Below are 22,323 nucleotides of genomic sequence, written 5' to 3' on the forward strand. Positions count from 1 at the left end.
GTGCCTCCTATCATTGCACTAAAATCTCAGCTCTCAGGAACAAGGCAGGAGGCCACTTACCACAGCAGCAGTGGTGATGAGGCAGGCTACGGTGTAAGCTCTGGTTACAACTGGGATGTGCTCAAAGGCACCCATGCCATGCTGAGCCATATTGTTACCCTTGTCTAGTGCCTAGTGATAGTGTAGCAGCTGTTAGAGCCAGGTTCCAAGTGACAGTCTCTTTCTTCCTCGTCCTGTGCCAGTTTCTCCTCCCACAGGGAAAGTATGTGTGGCTTTACTTTAGATGTCAGACAGGTTGCTTCCTTTGCGTCCTGATTAGTAAGGTGAATCCAGGAGGCTCTGAACATACAGATCTATCCAGCTCCAACATTTCTGAAGGAAACATGCTGATACTTTCTGCACATTCTAAGTCTGCCATGTTGGATGCAGGAGAGGAGCACAAGCTTAGTTGTTCAGAATTTGATGGGGATTTCAGCTTCTCCTCATCAAATACACTGATATTCCTTATTTAATGCATTTGAATAAGGTATTATTTATTTATATAGCATCATTGATTCCATGGTGCTGTACATGAGAAGGGGTTACATACAAGTTACAGATATCACTTAGGCTACGTTCAGACTAGCGTTGTGCTGGTCTGCGTCGGCGCCGCGTCGGGCGACGCAGCGGCGACGCACGCGTCATGCGCCCCTATGTTTAACATGGGGGACGCATGAGTTTTTGCTTGTTGCGTTTTGCGACGCGTGCGTCTTTTTTGCCGCAAGCGTCGGACCAAGAAAACGCAACAAGTTGCATTTTTCTTGCGTACGATTTTCGGCAAAAATCGACGCACGCGTCGCAAAACGCAGCGTTTTTGCGTGCGTTTTGCCGCGTTTTTCGGTGCGTTGTGCGTCGCGTCGCCGACGCAGCGGCGCACAACGCTAGTCTGAACGTAGCCTTACAGTAAACAAACTAACAATGACAGACTGATACAGAAGGGCGAGGACCCTGCCCTTGCGGGCTTACATTCTACAGGATGGTGGGGATGGAGACAATAGGTTGAGGGTTGCAGGAGCTCCGGTGTTGGTGAGGCGGTAGCTTCGGTAGTGATGAGGCAGCAGCGGGGTCACTGCAGGCTGTAGGCTTTCCTGAAGAGATGGATTTCAGGTTCCATCTGAAGGATCTGAATGTGGTAGATAGTCGGACGTGTTGGGGCAAAGAATTCCAGAGGATGGGGGATATTCAGGAGAAGTCTTTGAGGCGTTTGGATGAGGAGCGAATAAGTGTGGAGGAGAGAAGGAGGTCTTGGGAGGACCGGAGATCACGTGAGGGAAGATATCGGGAGATTAGTTCAGAGATATATGGAGGAGACAGGTTGTGGATGGCTTTGTAGGTCAGTATTAGTAATTTGAACTGGATACGCTGAGGGAATGGGAGCCAGTGAAGAGATTTGCAGAGGGGGGAAGCAGAGGAGTAGCGAGGAGAGAGATGAATTAGTCGGGCAGCAGAGTTAAGGATGGACAGTAGAGGTGCAAGGGTGTTAGCAGGGAGGCCGCAGAAAAAGATGCTGCAGTAGTCAAGGCGGGAGATGATGAGGGCGTGCACAAGCATTTTAGTAGATTGACGGTTGAGGAAAGGACGGATTCTGGAGATATTTTTGAGCTGGAGGCGACAGGAGGTGGAAAGAGCTTGAATGTGCGGTTTGAAGGACAGGGCAGAGTCAAAGGTTACTCCGAGGCAGCAGACTTCCCTTGCGGGGGAAAGCATGATGTCATTGATTGCGATAGATAGGTCAGGTAAGGAAGATCTATGGGATGGAGGAAAGATGATGAGTTCAGATTTGTCCACATTGAGTTTGAGGAAGCGAGAGGAGAAGAAGGAGGATAGGTAGAAGGAAGAAGGAAGGTATGTTATACCCCATGCACATACAGTGGAAGAAATCTATGCAGACTAATGAGTACACATAATAATGCCTTGGTTTTAGATTTTTAAATCTGCGGAAAATTATGTGTGTGTATTCGGCACAGAAAAGCTTTGGATTTATTTCATGGCCTTCACAGAAGGGTTAATACCATGTGGATCCACTGCAACAGAACTGATCAACAGAACAAAGGGGCAGCAGCACTAACTGTGCCCTTAGACTCATAGAATGTTAAAGCTGAAAGGGACCTCCAGGGTCATCATGCCCAACTCCCTGCTCAATGCAGTATTCACTAAACCATCTCAGACAGATGTCTGTCCAGCCTCTGTTTGAACACTTCCATTGAAGAACTCCCCACCTCTTGTGGAAGCCTGTTCCACTCATTGATCACCCTTCATCCAGTACTTGGCACAGTCATGTTCATATGAGTGTACATCCACATATTTGTGATTGTGCTAGTAGCTGCAGCTAAACCACTCTCACCTCTATTCACTTACAGTGAAGAGCAAAAGGGTAGCAATGTTTTAAACTCCTGCTCCATATCTCATTATCCACTTCTACTTTGAACTTGAGACTGCCATCATTTTACAGACAACCATTTGGCTATCTCATACTTAAATTTGACTTTCAACTATTCATATGATAAGTTATACAGACTCTTGTCTTGTTACTGCATTGTTACTGTTTTGATTTTAAATACCTAATTTTAATTTTTATAATTCTGTTATTATTTTGCAAATCCACCTTTTGTCTTTCAACATTTCCTAATCCTTCTGGGCATGTGATCAGATTCAAGCATAAAATTTGATCTCAAGTCTCTTCTACAGGTTCTCAAAGTTGTCAATTGGTATGTATACAGTTTTTTTTTCAATTCTACACACAAGTGTTTGATTGGGGGTGAAGTCTGGGGACTGTGGGGGCCAATCCAGCACCTCTACTTCATTGTCACTGGACCATTTCTTCCCCAATCTCATAGAATGATAGAGTTGGAAGGGACCTCCTGGGTCATCTGGCCCAACCCCCTGCTCAAAGGATTCACTAAATCATCACTGACAGAGGTCTGTCCAGCCTCTGGTTGAAGAGTTCCATGGAAGGAGAGCTCACCACCTCTCGTGGCAGCCTGTTCCACTCATTGATCATCCTAACTGTCAAAAAGTTTTTTCTAATATCTAATCTGTTTCTCCTCCCGTTCAGTTTCTTCCCATTGCTTCTAGTCTTTGCTTGTGCAAATGAGAATAAACGTGATACTTCTACAATGTGACAGTCCTTGAGATATTTGTAGACAACTATTAAGTCTCCTCTCAGTCTTCGTTTTTGCATGCTAAACATTCCCAAATCCTGCAGCCGCTCCTCATAGGACATGGTTTTCAGACCGGTCACCATTCTGGTCGCTCTTCTCTGAACTTGCTCCAGTTTGTTGATGTCTTTTTTTAAATACAGTGCAAAAAACTGGACACAGTATTCCAGCAGAGGTCTGACCAAATAGGAGTAGAGGGCAATAATGACTTCGCGTAATCTAGACTGTATTCTTCTATTAATACATCCCAGAATTGCATTTGCCTTTTTGCTGCTGCATCACACTGTTGACTCATGTTCAGTTTATGATCTATTAGTATACCCAAGTCTTTTTCACATGTGCTGTTGCTTAGCCCTATGCCTCCTATTCTGTAAATACTTTTTTCATTTTTATTGCCCAGATGTAGTACTTTGCATTTTTCCTTGTTAAAAACCATTCTGTTAGTTGCTGCCCACTGCTCCAGTTTATTTATATCTTTTTGAATCCTCTCTCTTCTCTAGTATTAGCTATCCCTCCTAGCTTTGTGTCATCAGCAAATTTAATTAGTGTACCCTCAATTTCTTGATCTAAATCATTGATAAAGATGTTGATCATTGATAAAGATCTCGACATATGCTTCATGTTTTTGTCCTGTTGGAACATTATGTCGTCCTTTTCATACCCATAGTACTTGTGTGTACGAAGTAACTCATCTTGTAGGATACTCACATATAGCTCAGCTTTGAGACCACCATTGATCCTGGTCAAGTATCCAATGACTTTGGCTGTGAAACAACCCCATGTCATCAGGTTTCCTCCACTGAACTTGACATTTCCTTCAATTTCTCAATCCGTAAGCCCCTCTTTATCTTGTTTCTTCCAGACCCATTAGCACTTATCAGATCATAGTCTATTGACGTTCATGTAATCGCTCCAAATCACCCTTTTCAAATCTTTAAATGTCCACTTTTCGTTCTTCTTTGCAAACTCGAACCAAAGCTTCAATTGACAATACTGAAGTTGAGACTTCTTCACCTTTTTTCGGACCACCATTCCAGACTGGTGTACACAGTGCTTGTATCGATGTCTGTGATCTCACTATTATAAAGCATATGAGCCACCTCCACTGCCATGTTTGGTGCTCCAGGACTGATAGACCTTGGGATGAGCCGACTTGTTGGCTCCAATATTTTGCCTTCATGGCCACCTTTTGACTTCTGAATGGATGGGTGGACTTCATTTCGTATTCTTTCAACTGTCATGGCACTCACATGATGCAGTTTGGCAATTGTTTTGGCCAAGAGACAGGTATAGATGAGCTGGATGATGCTGTTTCGCTTTTCTTTGGAAAGCGTCTTCATGGCTGCTCTCGATTCAAACCAGTGACCTTTCACTAGGGAATCAACCTAACAATACACTGAGCTATTATGGAATGTGAGAACAAGTTGTATTTTGAAGTATTCAGGAAGAAAAATATTTTTCCACCACTGGAGCAAAACAGTAACAATGCAGTGACGTGACAAAAATCTGCATAACTTATCATATGCTAAATAGTTGCTAGTCAAATTTATGTATGAGATAGCCAAGATGATTGTCTAAGCAGTAGTGGATTGTGAGATATGGAGCCTGAAAGTCAAAAGTTCAAAACATTGCTACCCTTTTGCTCTTCACTGTATATAGACTGACATGCCATACCAGTCTCAGTGAGATTTGTATGGACATCACTGTTTAAGGAAGTGCAGTAACGGAGCTTGTTCTAGGAATAGGCCACTGTGATGAATCCGTGTTATGACCTGGTGGTTAGGAGCACCCGGCACGACCTGATAGTTAAACTCACACAGGACAAGCTCTGGGATGTGGGAGCTCTGCTGACCGCAACCCCTAATCCTATCACAACAACTAGAAATAGCCGTGGAGCGCTCCTGACTCTACCTAGGCGCCTCGTCACAGCCTAAGAGCTAGCTAGCCCTAGAGATAGAGAATAAAGCCTACCTTGCCTCAGAGAAATTCCCCAAAGGAAAAGGCAGCCCCCCACATATATTGACTGTGAGTAAAGATGAAAGTCACAAACGCAGAAATGAAACAGGTTTCAGCAAAGGGAGGCCAGACTTACTAAACAGACAGAGGATAGGAAAGGTATCTTTGCGGTCAGCACAAAAAACTACAAAAGACCACGCAGAGTGTGCAAAAAGACCTCCGCACCGACTAACGGTGCGGAGATGCCACTCTGCATCCCAGAGCTTCCAGCTAGCAAGGCAGTATCATGATAACCAGCTGGACAAGGAAACAATGAACAAATACTAGCAGGAACTTAGCTTCTGCTGGAGTAGACAGGTCACCAGAAAGATCCAAGAGCGAACTGAACCAAAGCAGGAACATTGACAGCTGGCATGGAGTAACGATCTGAGTGGAGTTAAATAGAGCAGCCAACCAAAGGATAAACCACGTCACCTGTGCAAGGAACCTCAGAAGCAGCAGCTCCACTCACAGCCACCAGAGGGAGTCCATGGACAGAACTCGCCGAAGTACCATTCACGACCACAGGAGGGAGTTCGACAACAGAATTAACAACAAACCCGCACCTCGCCATCCCATCTGACATCACTAGTCAGACAGAACACGTAATGCGGTATTCCATCTTTCACCAATATGATGTTGCGCACCTTCTGAGGACATGTAACATCAGCTTGGTACAGTTTTACACAGATATCCCCTGTCCACATGGACCCAGGGTGGTATGGGGAGTGAGATGATGGGGCCCACACAGTCACTGACGTTGCACCCCACTCACTTACAGCCCTGACAAGCTGAGAGGCTTCTTTCACAAGCACCAGTGAACAGAGTGCTGCTAGCCCAGTAAGACTGTCATCAGTTCCTCGTTAGATATAAGCCCGGTGCGTTAACGGGATTATATCGGTCCAGAAACCATCCCCGATAACGTGGAAAGTTAAGCCGAGAAGCGAACGTGTGGTTTCATGGATCGAGATAAAACAGCAGCCCAAGGCTAAATTATATATTTAATTGCCTTAAGGGCACAATAGACAATACACTATATACACGATGGTTACACATATACAGTGGTCAGATATGCAAATACAGTTAGAGGTAGGACAAAAGATATAAGCAGATAGATCATGTTACCAAGTTGATGTTCGACTGTGTGCTTTGGGCCGCAGGGGTCATGGGCTGCTATCTGGCTCCTAGGTCCTTCACAGCATGTTACTCGACATGGCCCCCACTGTCGAAATGAACCACAATCATAACATAGAGAGACCACGTAGCCTTACACTAGCCTTTATCCCCTTTGGGTCACTGCCTTCATGCCCTCTGGGCTGAACCTAAATCCCCTCCTCCTGCCTCTAGCAGCTAAAAACTCAGAAACCAAAGAAGAGTTATAACTCTTTAATGGACAGTCCTAGGGAGGCGGTTTTGGCATCACCAGATCCAGCTGGGTCACTGCTATGTGTTGACACTAAACACATCTTGGATATTTAGGGTCATTCTATTTTCTCACCTCCCTGGGGTTCTAGAATGGATTGAGGCCCTGGAAGGCGTTCGTCATATTCTGGAAATCTCGGAAATATACACAATGTACGGCTAGGACGTACAGTATCTCCATAACCCCTTACGGAATCATGTCTCTAGAATGTTCTTTGACAGCTTCAGCATGACTCTGTATTACAAGCAAGCCTTTGCAGTGCTCTGAACTGGCTCAAGGTGTGAGATTTGTCACTCACAGTCTTTGGAGGCTTGACCTCACTGCCATGCCAAATAGGATACAAATGATTGGCATAAAATCATATCTCCAATATTCTTGTTCTGTCTCCGCCATCTAATATTGTTACCCTGATTATTTACTTGCATAATTGCAGTTTCCTCAGTATACAGTATTGATATATTCATGCCTTTATTCATCTGTGATGCTTTGGCTCCCTCTAGCGGTCAGAGTTATGTTGGCAGTTCAATCTTGTTTTTGTATTATCCATGTCTGATTCTCCTCCTCCTTTGCAATGCATTATGGTAGCTCAGCCTCCATTTCCCTCCATTTTTCCTTTCACTTTCTTCAGTTTGCCTTCAAGGAAAGACGCTTCACTTCATCCCCCTTGCGATTGCATTGCCGGTATGTCTTTATGCTTCCTATAGATATTTCTGCTCTATATTAGCTTAGTTTAACCAGTTGTACTCCTAGTTTAGTCACTAGCTTTCTAAATGTTATGCATAATGTATATCATGTGTATTATGTATCTGTTCTATGCCATGCACTGATTCTATGTATATCATTGTTCACAGTTTCACCGCATCAATATACCACTACGTTTAATAAAGCACAGACTCAACCACAGTCTCCTTATTGGACCCCGGTATAGCGGTTTAGCTGACTGTATAGCTACGTATGAGCCTGCCTCAGCTAGTGAGGACAGAACAGTGAAACGGCAGCCATCCAACTAGTGGGATTCAAGTCACCGGCTACTCAGAGACTAAATACAGCTACAGCAATCTCTGCACAGCCAAGTACTTTCCCAAGACACCATGTCTCACAAATCACATAGGACAAGATCTGTTACTTCCGTCTCCTCAAAGACAACATCCATCAACAGCGCGGTCGCCATTGCCCGCGCAAATGCTGAAGCCGCCAAAATACGAGCGAGCTTTGCTGACCAAGAGATGCAACTTAAATTAGAAAAAGCACGCCTAGATGACGAAGAGAGAAGGTCGCGCTTAGAGAGAGACGAGCAAGAGAGAAGGTCACGCTTAGAGAGAGCCGACCAAGAGAGAAGAACGCAGTTAGAGAAGGCACGTGTGGATGCCGCCTTAGAAAGCCTAGCAGCAAAAAGGGAAGCTGCCGCAGCCCTCGCCGAAGCAGAATCGCTAGAAGCCGCGCAAAATCCCAAGCTGCATAGCCAAAGCAGTACGTCGAGTCTGGAGTTTCCACTGCAAGACTCACCACAACGCACATCTCAGTATGTTAATGACCTTCCTGATCCAAACTATAACCCTGAACCAGTACCAAAACCAGAATACGACACCTCTAGCGAAGTGAGCGAGAGTCGTCACGAGGCTCAGGACAGAAACAAACTCGAAAATGTGAGGCAAAACAACTCTGCTAATGACTACCTTGCCCCTCATCAGGTAACCAACGTGGATCACCCTGCTGACGCACCGTACATCAGGCCGAAGCAATACGACACCGGCTGGCGCCACCATGAGGACACTAACAGGTACGAACGCACCTCACATCACTATCAGGGCGTCCCATCACCAGTATACTCTGCTGACAACCGGTTCACGACAGAATTTGCCAAGTTCTTCACACGACGTGAACTGGTTGCCAAGGGACTCATGAAATTCACTGACCGAGCTGAAGGTTACAGAGCTTGGAAAGCTTCCTTCCAAAATGTCATTAGAGACTTGGGGCTACAACACAGGGAAGAGATAGACCTGTTAGTCAAATACCTGGGAGAAGAGTCAGTCAAACACGCAGTAAGGATCAGAGACATTAATATAAACCGCCCTGAGACTGGCCTCAAAGAGATCTGGAAAAGGCTGGATGAGTGTTACGGCTCAGCAGAAGTAATAGAAAGAGCCTTGTTCAAAAGAATCGATGACTTTCCTAAAATATCTAACAAAGGTCTCCAGAAACTTAGAGAGCTAAGCGACCTGCTGAAGGAAGTCCAAGTTGCCAAATACGAGGACGACCTACAGGGACTTGCATTTCTCGACACAGCCAGAGGTGTTAACCCTATAGTCCAGAAGTTGCCCTACAATCTACAGGAGAGGTGGCTCACACATGGCTCCACGTACAAATACAAACACAGCGTTCCATTCCCTCCCTTCTCCGTTTTTGTAGACTTCATACACCAACAAGCGAGAATTAGAAACGATCCCAGCTTTGACTTTGCAATACCATATGCCACACCGTCACCACCTGCAAATCCACGCAGAACATCTGTGGCAGTACACAAGACTTATGTTTCTTCTTCAGGTTCTAATTACAAATCTGCTGGCTGCTCCCAATCAGAGACAAAGGTGCAGGACCCTGACAAGCAGTGCCCACTTCATCAGAAGCCTCATCCTCTCCTGAAATGCAAAGCCTTCAGAGGAAAATCTATGCCAGATCACAAAAGCTTCCTGAAAGAAAACGGTATCTGCTACAAGTGCTGCTCGTCCACAGCTCATCTCGTCAAGGATTGCAAGGTCAGTGTAAAATGCACAGAATGTGGCACCAAAGATCATAACACCGCTCTACACCCTGGCCCAGCTCCATGGAGTACACAAAACACGCCAGCTGACAGTGAGCATGGCGGGGAGGAAAGGAGCACTGATACAGCTACGCCAGAGATCACTTCACAATGTACTGAGGTCTGCAAAGGGACAATAGACAGTAGGTCCTGTTCAAAAATATGCCTCGTCAGAGTATACCCGAAGGGTCATAGAGACCAAGCTGTAAGACTGTATGCTATCTTGGATGATCAAAGTAATCGATCCTTGGCTAGATCAACGTTCTTTGACCTATTCAACATCAAAGGGCCAAGCACTCCCTACTCATTAAAGACGTGTGCAGGTACTGTGACAACAGCAGGCAGAAAAGCTACTGACTACCAGATCGAGTCTTTAGACGGACAATTCTGCCTACCGCTACCTACGATCATCGAATGTAACCAGATCCCAGACAACAGATCTGAAATCCCTACACCAGATGTAGCAATCCATCACGCTCACTTAAAACGAATAGCGCACCTTATACCGGAACTCAACCATCAGGCCCAGATAATTCTGCTGTTGGGGAGAGATATCCTGCAGGTTCACAAAGTGAGACGTCATATCAATGGACTCCACAATGCTCCCTATGCCCAAAGGCTAGACCTAGGATGGGTCATAATTGGCAACGTATGCTTGGGACGCATGCACGCCCCATCTTCTGTGACAAGCATGCTGACAAATACATTAAAGAAAGGACGTCCATCTCTGTTTCAACCTTGTAACAATGAGTTCCATGTCAGGGAACTGCCACACAGCATCCAACTGCCCAACCATCTAATAGACTTTACTCACGACAGCAGTATAGTGTCGTGAAGCCATGAGGATCAGTTAGGGTGCACAGTCTTCCAGAGAACTAAGCAGGACAACCAAGTGGCAATGTCGGTAGAGGACAAGTTGTTCTTAGAGGTAATGGACAAGGGACTTGTTAAAGATGAGACCAACAGCTGGGTCGCACCTCTTCCCTTCAAAACCCACAGACCACGTCTACCGAACAACAGAAATCAAGCATTACAACGTTTCTCCTCTCTCATTCGTAATCTGCAAAAGAAACCAGAGATGAAAGATCACTTTTTCTCCTTCATGTCAAAGATTTTTTAAAACTGTCACGCAGAACTAGCTCCCTCTCTCAAAGACTCTGAAGAATGCTGGTTCCTACCCATGTTCGGAGTATACCACCCTAAGAAACCAGGCCAGATCAGAGTCGTGTTTGATTCCAGTGCTAAGTTTAATGATGTCTCCCTGAATGACGTTCTACTGACAGGACCAGACCTCAATAACAAACTACTGGGTGTACTTATGCGCTTCCGTAAAGATTCCATTGCCTTCATCGCTGACATCCAGCAAATGTTCCATTGTTTCCTTGTGAGAGAGAGAGACAGGAACTTCCTAAGATTCTTCTGGTACAGAGACAATGATCCTACTAAAGAAGTCACAGAGTATCGCATGAGAGTGCACATCTTTGGCAACAGTCCTTCACCTGCAGTCGCCATTTACGGACTCAGAAGGTCAGCTCAGGAAGGAGAACCAGAATATGGAGCAGATGTCAGACAATTCATAGAAAAGGACTTTTATGTCGACGACTGTCTAAAAGCCATGCTTTCAAATGAGACTGCCATCAGTCTTCTCAGGAGAGCCCAGGACATGCTTGCCTGCTCAAACCTTAGGCTTCATAAAATAGCCTCAAACAGCCAAGAACTCATGGAAGCGTTCCCTTCTCAGGACCTATGTAATGGTCTCAGAGACCTAGACCTGGGGTCAGACCCCGCACCAATGCAACGCAGCCTCGGGCTTCTCTGGAATCTACAATCAGACACTTTCACCTTTCAGGTCAGCCAGGAAGAAAGGCCTTTCACACGTAGAGGCGTCCTGTCTACCATCAACAGTCTGTATGATCCCTTGGGTTTTGCAGCTCCTGTTACTATACAAGGCAAGGCCCTACTAAGAGACTTAACTAGGGAAACATCTGACTGGGATGCACCTCTGCCACCTGATAAGAGGATCCAGTGGGAAGAGTGGAAGAACTCGTTAGCGGCACTCTCCAACTTGCATATGCCAAGACCATACACCCCTGTGCCATCTACTGAGATACAGAGCCAAAGACTGTACGTATTTGCAGATGCTTCTGTCAAAGCAATTGCCGCTGTTGCCTACCTCAAAACTGTAGACTCCAAATGTCAGTGCCACATTGGTTTCGTCATGGGAAAGGCCAAACTCGCACCACAACCAGAGCACACTATACCCAGGTTAGAGCTTTGTGCCGCAGTCTTAGCCGTTGAGTTAGCGGAGTTCATCGCATCCGAAATGGATATCGACCTGACACAAGCCAAGTTCTACTCAGACAGCAAAGTAGTCCTGGGATATATCCACAACGAAACCAGGCGATTCTACGTTTATGTCAATAACAGAGTGCTACGAATCAGGAGATCAGTTCACCCACAGCAGTGGCATTACATACCCACAGACCAGAATCCCGCAGATCATGCAACTAGAGCAGTTGACGCAAGTCGACTAGGAAGCACAACGTGGCTCTCGGGACCAAAACTATTGTACATTGAGGAATGTTTTCCAGACACCTTTGAACTAGTAGGAGAGGACTCAGATGCTGAAATCCGCCCTCTGTTATCCAGCTTGGATCTTGCAGGTTCGACAGATTCTCAAGTTGGAAGTCACTTACTCGAGCCATTACCTGCCTGACTCATATAGCTCGCTCATTCAGGACCACCAGAACTCGTGACATGGAAAATTGTAAAGGAGCAGCGAGGCTCACTCACGAAAGCCTAATCACCTTCATGGCCGAAGCTGCAGCAATAATCAATGCAAGACCCCTTGTTCCAGTTCCTACCGACCCGGAGGAGCCCTTGTTATTGACTCCAGCTACTCTACTTACCCAGAAAACGGGACTGTCCAGTGCCCCTCCAGGAGGATTCGACGCGAAGGACCTCTACAAGCGCCAATGGAGACAGGTACAAAGTCTTGCAAATACTTTCTGGGACAGGTGGCGCAAACAATATTTGTCTACCCTGCAGCCACGTACAAAGTGGCAATCTACTAAACCTAATCTGAACATAGGTGACCTTGTTCTTGTGAAAGACTGTCAGATTCACCGGAACCAGTGGCCACTTGGTCTAGTTACCGCAACGTTCCCAAGCAAGGACGGCAACGTCCGCAAAGTTGAGCTAAGGATGACCAAAGGGAATGAACCTAAGACATTTTCCAGACCGGTATCTGAACTGGTCCTATTGTTGCCTTCGGAAGAATGGAGTAGTGACATCCGTTGATGCCAGACGGGGAGTGTTCTGTCTCCGCCATCTAATATTGTTACCCTGATTATTTGCTTGCATAATTGCAGTTTCCTCAGTATACAGTATTGATATATTCATGCCTTTATTCATCTGTGATGCTTTGGCTCCCTCTAGCGGTCAGAGTTATGTTGGCAGTTCAATCTTGTTTTTGTATTATCCATGTCTGATTCTCCTCCTCCTTTGCAATGCATTATGGTAGCTCAGCCTCCATTTCCCTCCATTTTTCCTTTCACTTTCTTCAGTTTGCCTTCAAGGAAAGACGCTTCACTTCATCCCCCTTGCGATTGCATTGCCGGTATGTCTTTATGCTTCCTATAGATATTTCTGCTCTATATTAGCTTAGTTTAACCAGTTGTACTCCTAGTTTAGTCACTAGCTTTCTAAATGTTATGCATAATGTATATCATGTGTATTATGTATCTGTTCTATGCCATGCACAGATTCTATGTATATCATTGTTCACAGTTTCACCGCATCAATATACCACTATGTTTAATAAAGCACAGACTCAACCACAGTCTCCTTATTGGACCCCGGTATAGCGGTTTAGCTGACTGTATAGCTACGTATGAGCTTGCCTCAGCTAGTGAGGACAGAACAATTCTTCTCAGTCACAAATGTAATATGCTGGAAAAAAAGAACAACTTCAACAATATTTATTAACTTTGCTATCAGTTATGAAAACTGTGTATAGTACTAAAACCAATAAATTTCACCTACAGGAATTTAATGACATCCATTGTACAACCTCTATACCAAAATAGGACACTGTAAAATGTAAAGCAAACAATATTGCAATGACTTGGAAATCTACAGCCATATTTTGTTAACAGCAAAACATAGAACGTAGATTAGAAAGTGAAAGTGAAATCTATGGCAGCGACATATCTCAAAAAAGTTGTGACAAGACCATGTCTACCATTGTTTAGCATCCTATCTTGTTTTTACAACATTTTGTAAACGTCTGGGCAATGAGAAGTCCAAATGGTGAAGTTTTGGGAGAGTAATGTTGTCTCATTCCCGTCTGATGTAGGATTCCAGCTGCTCAACAGTCCTTGGTCTTTGCCACATTTTTCATTTCATAATTCTCTATTCTTTTCTCAAAGTCTATACGATAGGGGCCACATGCACCTTGATGTGACACTGCATCATCAGTTCCCCATAGGAGAACTTGTGTCCCAGCCTGGCCATCTTCTCCAATGTCCCTCAGGTCTTGGTACACCTTCACTTCTTATCTAGTATATATAATATTTTCTTTAGGCCTGCTTGCCTCAGATATAAAATCCCTCTGCCATTCAATCCTTGTTTACTTCAGAACATGCTATCTGATAATGGTCTCCAGATTCACATACAACACCCATAAAACAATGCAGGTCTGCGAACAGCGAACAGTAGGTCCTTTCTTTCTCAATACTCTGCCTAACAACAAGAAACGGAATTTCAATAAAAGAAAGCATTACCAGTGTGAGACATGTAACTAACACAGAACAGGAGAACTTTACTTTGTCTTTTGGCAAACACATTTTTGCAGAACTCTATGCTCTACTTTGTAACGGCAATATTGCAACACTGGCTACCTGTGAGATGGAAGCGGAAGCACTGAGCAGAACCTGCAGATGTGTCATTTATATCACACACAGCTCTGCAGTGAGATCAGGAGATCAGAGAAAGGCCATTACCCACTATCACATTGATGACTCCACCTTTCATGTAAAAATATAATCTCTGGAGGCAGAGCCTCATCCAGATTAATATATGACCCACAGCCTAGAACAGCGAGGGGGGGGACGTGTTTTTGTGGGGAGGGGTGTGTATAAGTCAGAGGAGCAGCGGAGTGTAATTTTTTTAATTAACTTAATGTGTGTATATCTGGTAGCCAATCAGGGGGCAGAAAACATCCCCAATGTCCATACACAAGCGCTTCTCTCATTGGCTGCCAAAGTCACATGTCTCTCTACATATAAAAATCGGACATGTTGTTTTGCTGTTGCCATTTTATGAGTGTAACAGGGCACAGAGGCTGCTCCTGCTGCTCCAAGTTGTCACATAGTTAAATAGGATCCTGTTCTGTATGAAATCGACATTCCAGCATCAAACTAGTTTGTGCTTTTAGTGTTGTGCAGGCAGGAGTCCACATTTCCTAATCCAAATTGTTTGGGTTAATAATGTGTTGCAGCCAGGGGACACAGACAACTTGGAGCACTTGTGCAAGAAATATGTCTGGGCCTCCCTCCTTTTATGACAATACAAAAAGTGAAACTCATATATTATATAGAGTCATTACAAACAGAGTGATCTATTTCAAGTGTTTACTTCTGTTTATGTTGATAATTATGGCTTACAGCCAATGAAAACCAAAAAGCCATTTCTCAGTAAATGTCACGCATAGTGTAAGAAAGATATACGCGAAACAGGAGGAAAACAGGGAGTGTTTAAAAGTAGTACATAATTTTATTACAAAAATACATCACATACATATAATAAAAACGACAAATATAGATACCAAAGGAAGGGACCTCGTACACACTGGACCGGAATAGTACAAAAACAGATGTTACTGTATAGCAGTATCCTCCACAAAGTGGAGGATAAATACCCTCAAAACAAAAGAAAGCCCCCACCGCAGACCGTATCAGCTGCCCATATAACTCAATCAACAGTCACACCCAAATAGGTATAAGTATGGGCAGAGAGACAATCAGGGAAAGGGGGAGGGTTAAATACTGTGAGAAGAATGGAGAGGCATAAATAACCAGCTCAGATGAGCGTTAAGGCAAACCCCACCAGATAGCACTGCTCACAGCCGGTTCTTACCCCAGGTGCTGAGGAGCCCAAGAATCGGGCAATGCCCCCGACGCGCGTTTCGCTATGTGTCCGCTGGCTTTTTCAAGGGGGAGTGTCCCTTTGTGATAAGTCAGGGCCTTATATCCATTAGTTCACCGGTCACATGACCGGAAGAGGATCAGCGGCTGAGAATGAGCGGCGCATGCGCCCGTGGCCAGCCGCCCCGCAACCACCAGATCCGGCCAGTGCCTGGAGCCAGACGAGCAGGCGCACGGCAGATCGCCATGGAAACCCGGTCGCCGAGCCACAGACACCAAGCGGCCGCATACAGGAGGCGCGAGGAGGGGAGCCGTCGGGCGCATGCGCACCACAGCCCAAAGAGAATAAGAGATACGGAATACTGTCCCATCAAAGTGCCCGTACCTATTGCATAATAAACAGTCACATTACATAAATATAGAAGGTATGAATGGGGCACAAAGTCAGGACATCGTAGCACCGACACATCAGTGTAATTGATCCTCATAAGTGGAGGATACTGCTATACAGTAACATCTGTTTTTGTACTATTCCGGTCCAGTGTGTACGAGGTCCCTTCCTTTGGTATCTATATTTGTCGTTTTTATTATATGTATGTGATGTATTTTTGTAATAAAATTATGTACTACTTTTAAACACTCCCTGTTTTCCTCCTGTTTCGCGTATATCATGCTTTGGGAGTTGTAGCTAGAGGGGCCGGGATTTATTCCTGGGTCACCTGTTACTATGAGTCTGGGTTTTTGTATATTGATATTTATTTCTGTGTTTCTCACAGCAGGTCCCAGCGTTATAACAATGGACTTTCGAGCCCGTGACGGCACATGGCTCACGCAAATTGATAGCGTTTTTAAGGATACCAATGAATTGGGCATGGAGGGGAATTCTAGGGGGTTACAGGAAAATATGGTCGAATTTAAGGACTTATTGAGGAAACGCACTAAGGTTTGGTGGAACCATGCTTTTTTGGATAAATATCTGCAGAAGGGCCTTATCCCCAGGGGCCTCAGGGTGCAGGTCTTCCCATCTTTCCCGGTTGACGATGTTGATATTAAGGAAAGGTGGGAGGAATGTGCCAGTAAATGTTCTGTGGGGTTTATGGAGATCTTGAAGGAAATGAACGCAAAATCTTTAAAGGAAATGGAAGTTGACATTGAGACCCTACAGTCTAGTATTAAAAAAGAAATGTCGAGTGAAAATTTAACAAAATTTAATAACGAGATTGAGAAAGAAGTTGAAAAATGGGTTGAAGATATTCAACTAACAAAATCCAAGAAATTCCAGCGTGACATGAATGATAGACAGACTGGTAAAATGTATAGATGGAGGAATGGGAATGAGCGTTCTCGCCCATATTATCGCAATGAGTCACGGTCAAGATCACGATCGACATCATACAAATCTACTACATCTGTGGATGACAGACATTTGGGAAGAAGGGGTCCCTTGGAAAAAGATAGTGATGGCCCACAAACGAGTAAGAAAATGACTACAAGGCAGAATTCCAAAAAAGGACCTGTGGGACATCAGTCGGACGGTCGGACCCAGGGGGGACTACAGGTAGTTAACCTGTCTAATCATGTCCTCTCTGAGAGTCAACTAAACGTATTAAGCAGAGGGCTCTCGTTCTCGCCGACTAATGGTTTTAATTTTTTTACAGCCTTAAAGGACCTCCACTTATTTTCGAGGAAGTTGATTTTGAAGAAGTTACATTCGGGAGGAGGAAATGGATCTGATATTCTGGGCTGCACTGAGGAGGATACCCTCCGGATTTTGGAGGAACTATTGGATGAGCAAACGAATACACCTAAAGGTGAGTTTCCGCCGGCAATTATTCCGAGGTCCACGAGGTTTCCCCCCTTGTCCCTTAGCCCTGCAGTGGAAGTGTTCACTAAACTCGTAACAGAGGATTTGAGGAAGCTCTCCACACGTAGACAGCATGATAATCTCACAGGGAGCGAAAGAGAGGCTATTCGCCAGCTACAATCGCTTAAAGATGTTGTCTTTAAGGCGGCGGATAAGGGGGGAAACATCGTGGTCTGGCCGGTGGAAAAATATGAAAAAGAAGCATTCAAACAACTTCGGAATCAAACAGTTTATACCAAACTTACCCATAGTCCGGTGGTCTCCTTCTCGGTGCAGCTGCAGAAAATTCTGCATCGTGCTTTTGATGTGGGTATAATTAATAAAAAAGTGTTGGACGGCCTGACGGTTGAGTTCCCGAAGATCCCGACCTTTTACCTCCTCCCGAAAATCCACAAGGACCTCGTCAACCCCCCGGGACGTCCGATTGTGTCAGGGATGCAAGGTCTGTGTGACCCAATATGTAGATTTATCGACTATTATCTAAAAACACTAGTTGAAACACTACCATCCTTTGTGAAGGACACAACGGACGTCCTAACAAGGGTTGACGGGGTCTCTGTGGATGATGGGACTCTTCTTGTGACAGCTGATGTGGAGGCCCTTTATACCTGTATCGACCACACCGATGGCCTGCGAGCGGTCCGCTTTTTTCTGGGGACCTCCGACCTGGGCGGCCCTTTGTGTGAGCTTATCCTCGAGCTGCTGCAATTCGTTCTGACGCATAATTTTTTTACATTTAAAGATCAATTTTATCAACAAAAGCGTGGCGCAGCCATGGGGGCGGCCTGTGCGCCCGCGTACGCCAACCTCTTCCTGGGTTTCTGGGAGAGGTTGGTGTTTGGTGACGCGGGGGCGGGGGCCGCTGACCATGTGCTGTGCTGGTTACGCTACATAGATGACGTTTTGTTTTTTTGGCGTGGAACGGTGCAGCAGCTCGGGGATTTTATGGCTGTGCTCAATTCCAATGCATTTAATATCAGGCTAACCTACAAATATGACCCATTCACCATCGATTTCTTGGATATTTGTCTAAAGGTAGGTCCTGATACGTTTATTGAAACGGATGTGTTCCGTAAAACAACAGCGGTTAATGCATTGGTACATGCGTCATCTGGGCACAGCCAAGCCACCATAAGGGCCGTCCCGGTCGGACAGTTCCTCCGGATGAGGCGGATCTGCTCCACTGATCATACTTTTGAGCAACAGGCTAATGATTTGAGGGAGCGTTTCATACAGAGGGGATATAGCAAACGGTGTGTTCGATACGGGTATAATAGGGCTAAATTTACACCACGTAACCATTTGTTGTATAATAAACGAGACAAGAGTTGTACTGATGGAACAATACGTTTTATATCAGAATACAATCATGAGTGGGACAATATTAGAGCCATTTTAAACAAACATTGGCGTATTTTAGGCACTGAGCCCTCCCTGGGTCCGTTCCTGTCTGACTACCCACAGATGACCCCACGTAGGGCCAGAAATTTGAAGGACCTTTTGGTCAAGAGTCATTACTCGGCACCAACCACTAGTTTGTTTGGCTCATCACGACGCATCATGGGTTGCTATAGTTGTGGTCACTGTCTTGCCTGCGCCAATGTCCTGCGCAGTACCTCCTTTCACTCTGCGGATGGCAAAAAAGAATATCAGATTAGGGACTACATTTCTTGCAGTAGCAGGAATGTGGTCTACTATGCCACATGCAGTTGCCCACTGATATATGTGGGCCTTACATCCAGGGAATTAAGAGTGAGAGTGAGGGAACATGTGCGGGGCATTGGCGCGGCCGGGACAGTGGAGGATATATCTGAATTACAGACTATCCCTAGGCATTTCAGGGAAGTTCACAATTGTGACCCCAGATGTTTCAAGGTTAGAGGGATAGATTTGGTTCATACTGGAATAAGGGGTGGTAACATTAAACGCCTCCTTGCCCAGCGTGAGCTAAAATGGATAGTTACTTTAGATACTGTCAGACCCAATGGTCTCAATGAGGCCTTGAATTTTGCCCCTTTCCTGTAGCTATACACTATGGTTTATTGAAAGTTCCTTTTGCTTCCCCTCCATTTTTATGCTTTTTGTTGTCCTTTTGTTTGTTTGTGGCGTTTTCTTATTGTGTTTTATATTTTTTCCTTATTAGATTTTGCTCTCCTCTGGGATTGTGGATTTCTCTACAACTTATTTGGGGACTAATCATATATTACACAACTTCTTCCGCCATCTGCATCTGCTACGGATCATGGACCTGTTTTATCTATGCATCTACCCACTTATGAGGATCAATTACACTGATGTGTCGGTGCTACGATGTCCTGACTTTGTGCCCCATTCATACCTTCTATATTTATGTAATGTGACTGTTTATTATGCAATAGGTACGGGCACTTTGATGGGACAGTATTCCGTATCTCTTATTCTCTTTGGGCTGTGGTGCGCATGCGCCCGACGGCTCCCCTCCTCGCGCCTCCTGTATGCGGCCGCTTGGTGTCTGTGGCTCGGCGACCGGGTTTCCATGGCGATCTGCCGTGCGCCTGCTCGTCTGGCTCCAGGCACTGGCCGGATCTGGTGGTTGCGGGGCGGCTGGCCACGGGCGCATGCGCCGCTCATTCTCAGCCGCTGATCCTCTTCCGGTCATGTGACCGGTGAACTAATGGATATAAGGCCCTGACTTATCACAAAGGGACACTCCCCCTTGAAAAAGCCAGCGGACACATAGCGAAACGCGCGTCGGGGGCATTGCCCGATTCTTGGGCTCCTCAGCACCTGGGGTAAGAACCGGCTGTGAGCAGTGCTATCTGGTGGGGTTTGCCTTAACGCTCATCTGAGCTGGTTATTTATGCCTCTCCATTCTTCTCACAGTATTTAACCCTCCCCCTTTCCCTGATTGTCTCTCTGCCCATACTTATACCTATTTGGGTGTGACTGTTGATTGAGTTATATGGGCAGCTGATACGGTCTGCGGTGGGGGCTTTCTTTTGTTTTGAGGGTATTTATCCTCCACTTTGTGGAGGATACTGCTATACAGTAACATCTGTTTTTGTACTATTCCGGTCCAGTGTGTACGAGGTCCCTTCCTTTGGTATCTATATTTGTCGTTTTTATTATATGTATGTGATGTATTTTTGTAATAAAATTATGTACTACTTTTAAACACTCCCTGTTTTCCTCCTGTTTCGCGTATATCATGCTTTGGGAGTTGTAGCTAGAGGGGCCGGGATTTATTCCTGGGTCACCTGTTACTATGAGTCTGGGTTTTTGTATATTGATAGTGTAAGAAAGAGTGCAACACGAAGGGATGAGGGGAAGGGGATCCAACACTAGGGAAGCGGGGAGTGGAGACCCCTAGTCAGACCTAAAGTCACACTGTCTGCCCTAAATGTCCCTATATAGGTTCTGCACCTATCGCCAAGCCGGAACCTAATCCCTGCCTGACCCTGGCATTAAGCCCTGTCACGGATCCCTTCTCCGTGGTGTCACTTATTCGTCACGTGCCTGCTCTCACACATGACTTGGGGTTGTGCCTGCAAGGGTTAATCTATCTCCCCACTCTCAGTCCAGCATTCAACCTCTGTCCTATGCTGTAATGGGAGCATAAATCACACACCGACCCAGGCCACACACCTGCTCATACACGCTGCCACCACTCATCGAATACACGGGCGATGAGTTCCGGAACTAACAATAATACTAATAAAAATATGTCTATCACTCATAAGGCTCACACACCTTTAGGCTATGGATTCTTTAGAACATTCAAGTTTCAACTTGTTAAAGTTTTATACTTTAATAGCAAAAAGTTCAATGCTTACAATAAGAAAAAGGTATAAAAATATGATAATAAAAAGACATACAACTTATGCAAAACAGTGTCAGAATAAACAGGAGAAAACTTACAGAAATTATCTAACTGATAGTTGCTTTCTGCTCCCTGAGGGAAGCAAGAATGTAAATTGGATCACATCAGCTTCTCAGGCCGCCCCCATCATGTGAACACAATTCTCTGTCTGCAGCCTAAATTTATAACTTTGGTCTGAGGTCAGGTTTCTAGACCGGCCTCCCAGGTTAATATCATAATTGCGGTCTGTTTGATTGGGCCACGGCCGCTCCCCCAATGAATATATTATTTTCTCTTGTGGAAAGGCTCTCAGGGATAGATTACCTCAGGCCGCAATTTAGCATCTCCCCTCCAAGACTTCAGAGGTGTCAAGTGTTCCTTTGTTCTTAGCCTTAGCCAGACCACCTGGTGGGATATGGTTAAAGAATTTCTACTAGTCCCAAGGAAGTACCTATTAACACCTAGGTGCGACTTGCCTTCAGGACAGATGTTACATTATCACTAGTCACCCATATAACCCTAGATATATGTCCCTACACACATATAGATATATATATATGCACATATTTCACCACACCTCCCTTCTTATGAACGTGCATGGCGGTTGACTTACAGGTCAGCTCCCGAGCACCTATCTGGTTCTGCCCCATCTTGGCGAGACAGGCCATCGGCATTGCCATGATCAACTCCCTTCTTGTGCTAAATTGTGAAATCATATTGCTGAAGTATCAAACTCCATCTAAGCAATTTCCCATTGTCTTTAACTACTTTGTTGAGCCAACTCAATGGGTTATGATCTGTGATCATGGTGAAGTTGTGCCCATAGAGGTATGGTTGCAGCTTCTGCAGAGTCCACACAATTGCCAAACATTAATTTTCAATGGTGGCATAAGCCACTTCTCTGGGCAGGAGTTTCCTGCTTTGGTACAGAATTGGGTGTTCCTCTCCTTGTTGGTTCACCTGGCTGTGGGATAGCTCAGGGTTAAACTCTGCTGACTCCAGGGACTCCACATACTGAGTCCCAGCCCCCACATCCAGTAACAGATCAGCCTCCCCCTCT

The 22,323-nt window shown here is 45.2% G+C and overlaps 3 protein-coding genes across 5 annotated transcripts in view; 2 read left to right on the top strand and 1 right to left on the bottom strand.

Moving 5' to 3' along the window:
• The window catches only part of DERL3 (derlin 3), a 43,457-nt gene extending 43,209 nt beyond the window's left edge, over window positions 1–248 (bottom strand). Inside the window, exon 1 of one of the 2 annotated variants that reach the window (XM_069757078.1) lies at window positions 61–248. In XM_069757078.1, the coding sequence (XP_069613179.1) occupies window positions 61–150 (90 nt within the window). In that variant the 5' untranslated portion in view covers window positions 151–248. The remainder of the gene's footprint in view (window positions 1–60) is intronic. The other variant, XM_069757089.1, reaches the window with a different exon arrangement.
• LOC138670044 (solute carrier family 2, facilitated glucose transporter member 11-like) overlaps window positions 1–22,323 on the top strand; it is a 193,736-nt gene that overhangs the window by 31,811 nt on the left and 139,602 nt on the right. The window lies entirely within an intron of this gene.
• LOC138657736 (uncharacterized) lies at window positions 16,078–20,579 on the top strand. Of its 2 annotated transcripts, XR_011317162.1 has the most exons (3): window positions 16,982–17,119; window positions 17,220–17,372; window positions 19,569–20,579. XR_011317162.1 is itself a non-coding variant. In XM_069745415.1 (2 exons), the coding sequence occupies exons 1-2, from the start codon at window positions 16,289–16,291 to the stop codon at window positions 19,619–19,621; spliced, it is 1,137 nt and encodes a 378-aa protein (XP_069601516.1). In that variant the 5' UTR covers window positions 16,078–16,288; the 3' UTR covers window positions 19,622–20,579. The 2 variants fall into 2 exon arrangements, 1 of the variants encoding a protein (XP_069601516.1); XM_069745415.1 differs by having other exon boundaries at window positions 16,078–17,372.

The sequence above is a fragment of the Ranitomeya imitator genome, chromosome 1, assembly GCF_032444005.1.
Source record: "Ranitomeya imitator isolate aRanImi1 chromosome 1, aRanImi1.pri, whole genome shotgun sequence".
NCBI classification, from domain to species: Eukaryota; Metazoa; Chordata; class Amphibia; order Anura; family Dendrobatidae; genus Ranitomeya; species Ranitomeya imitator.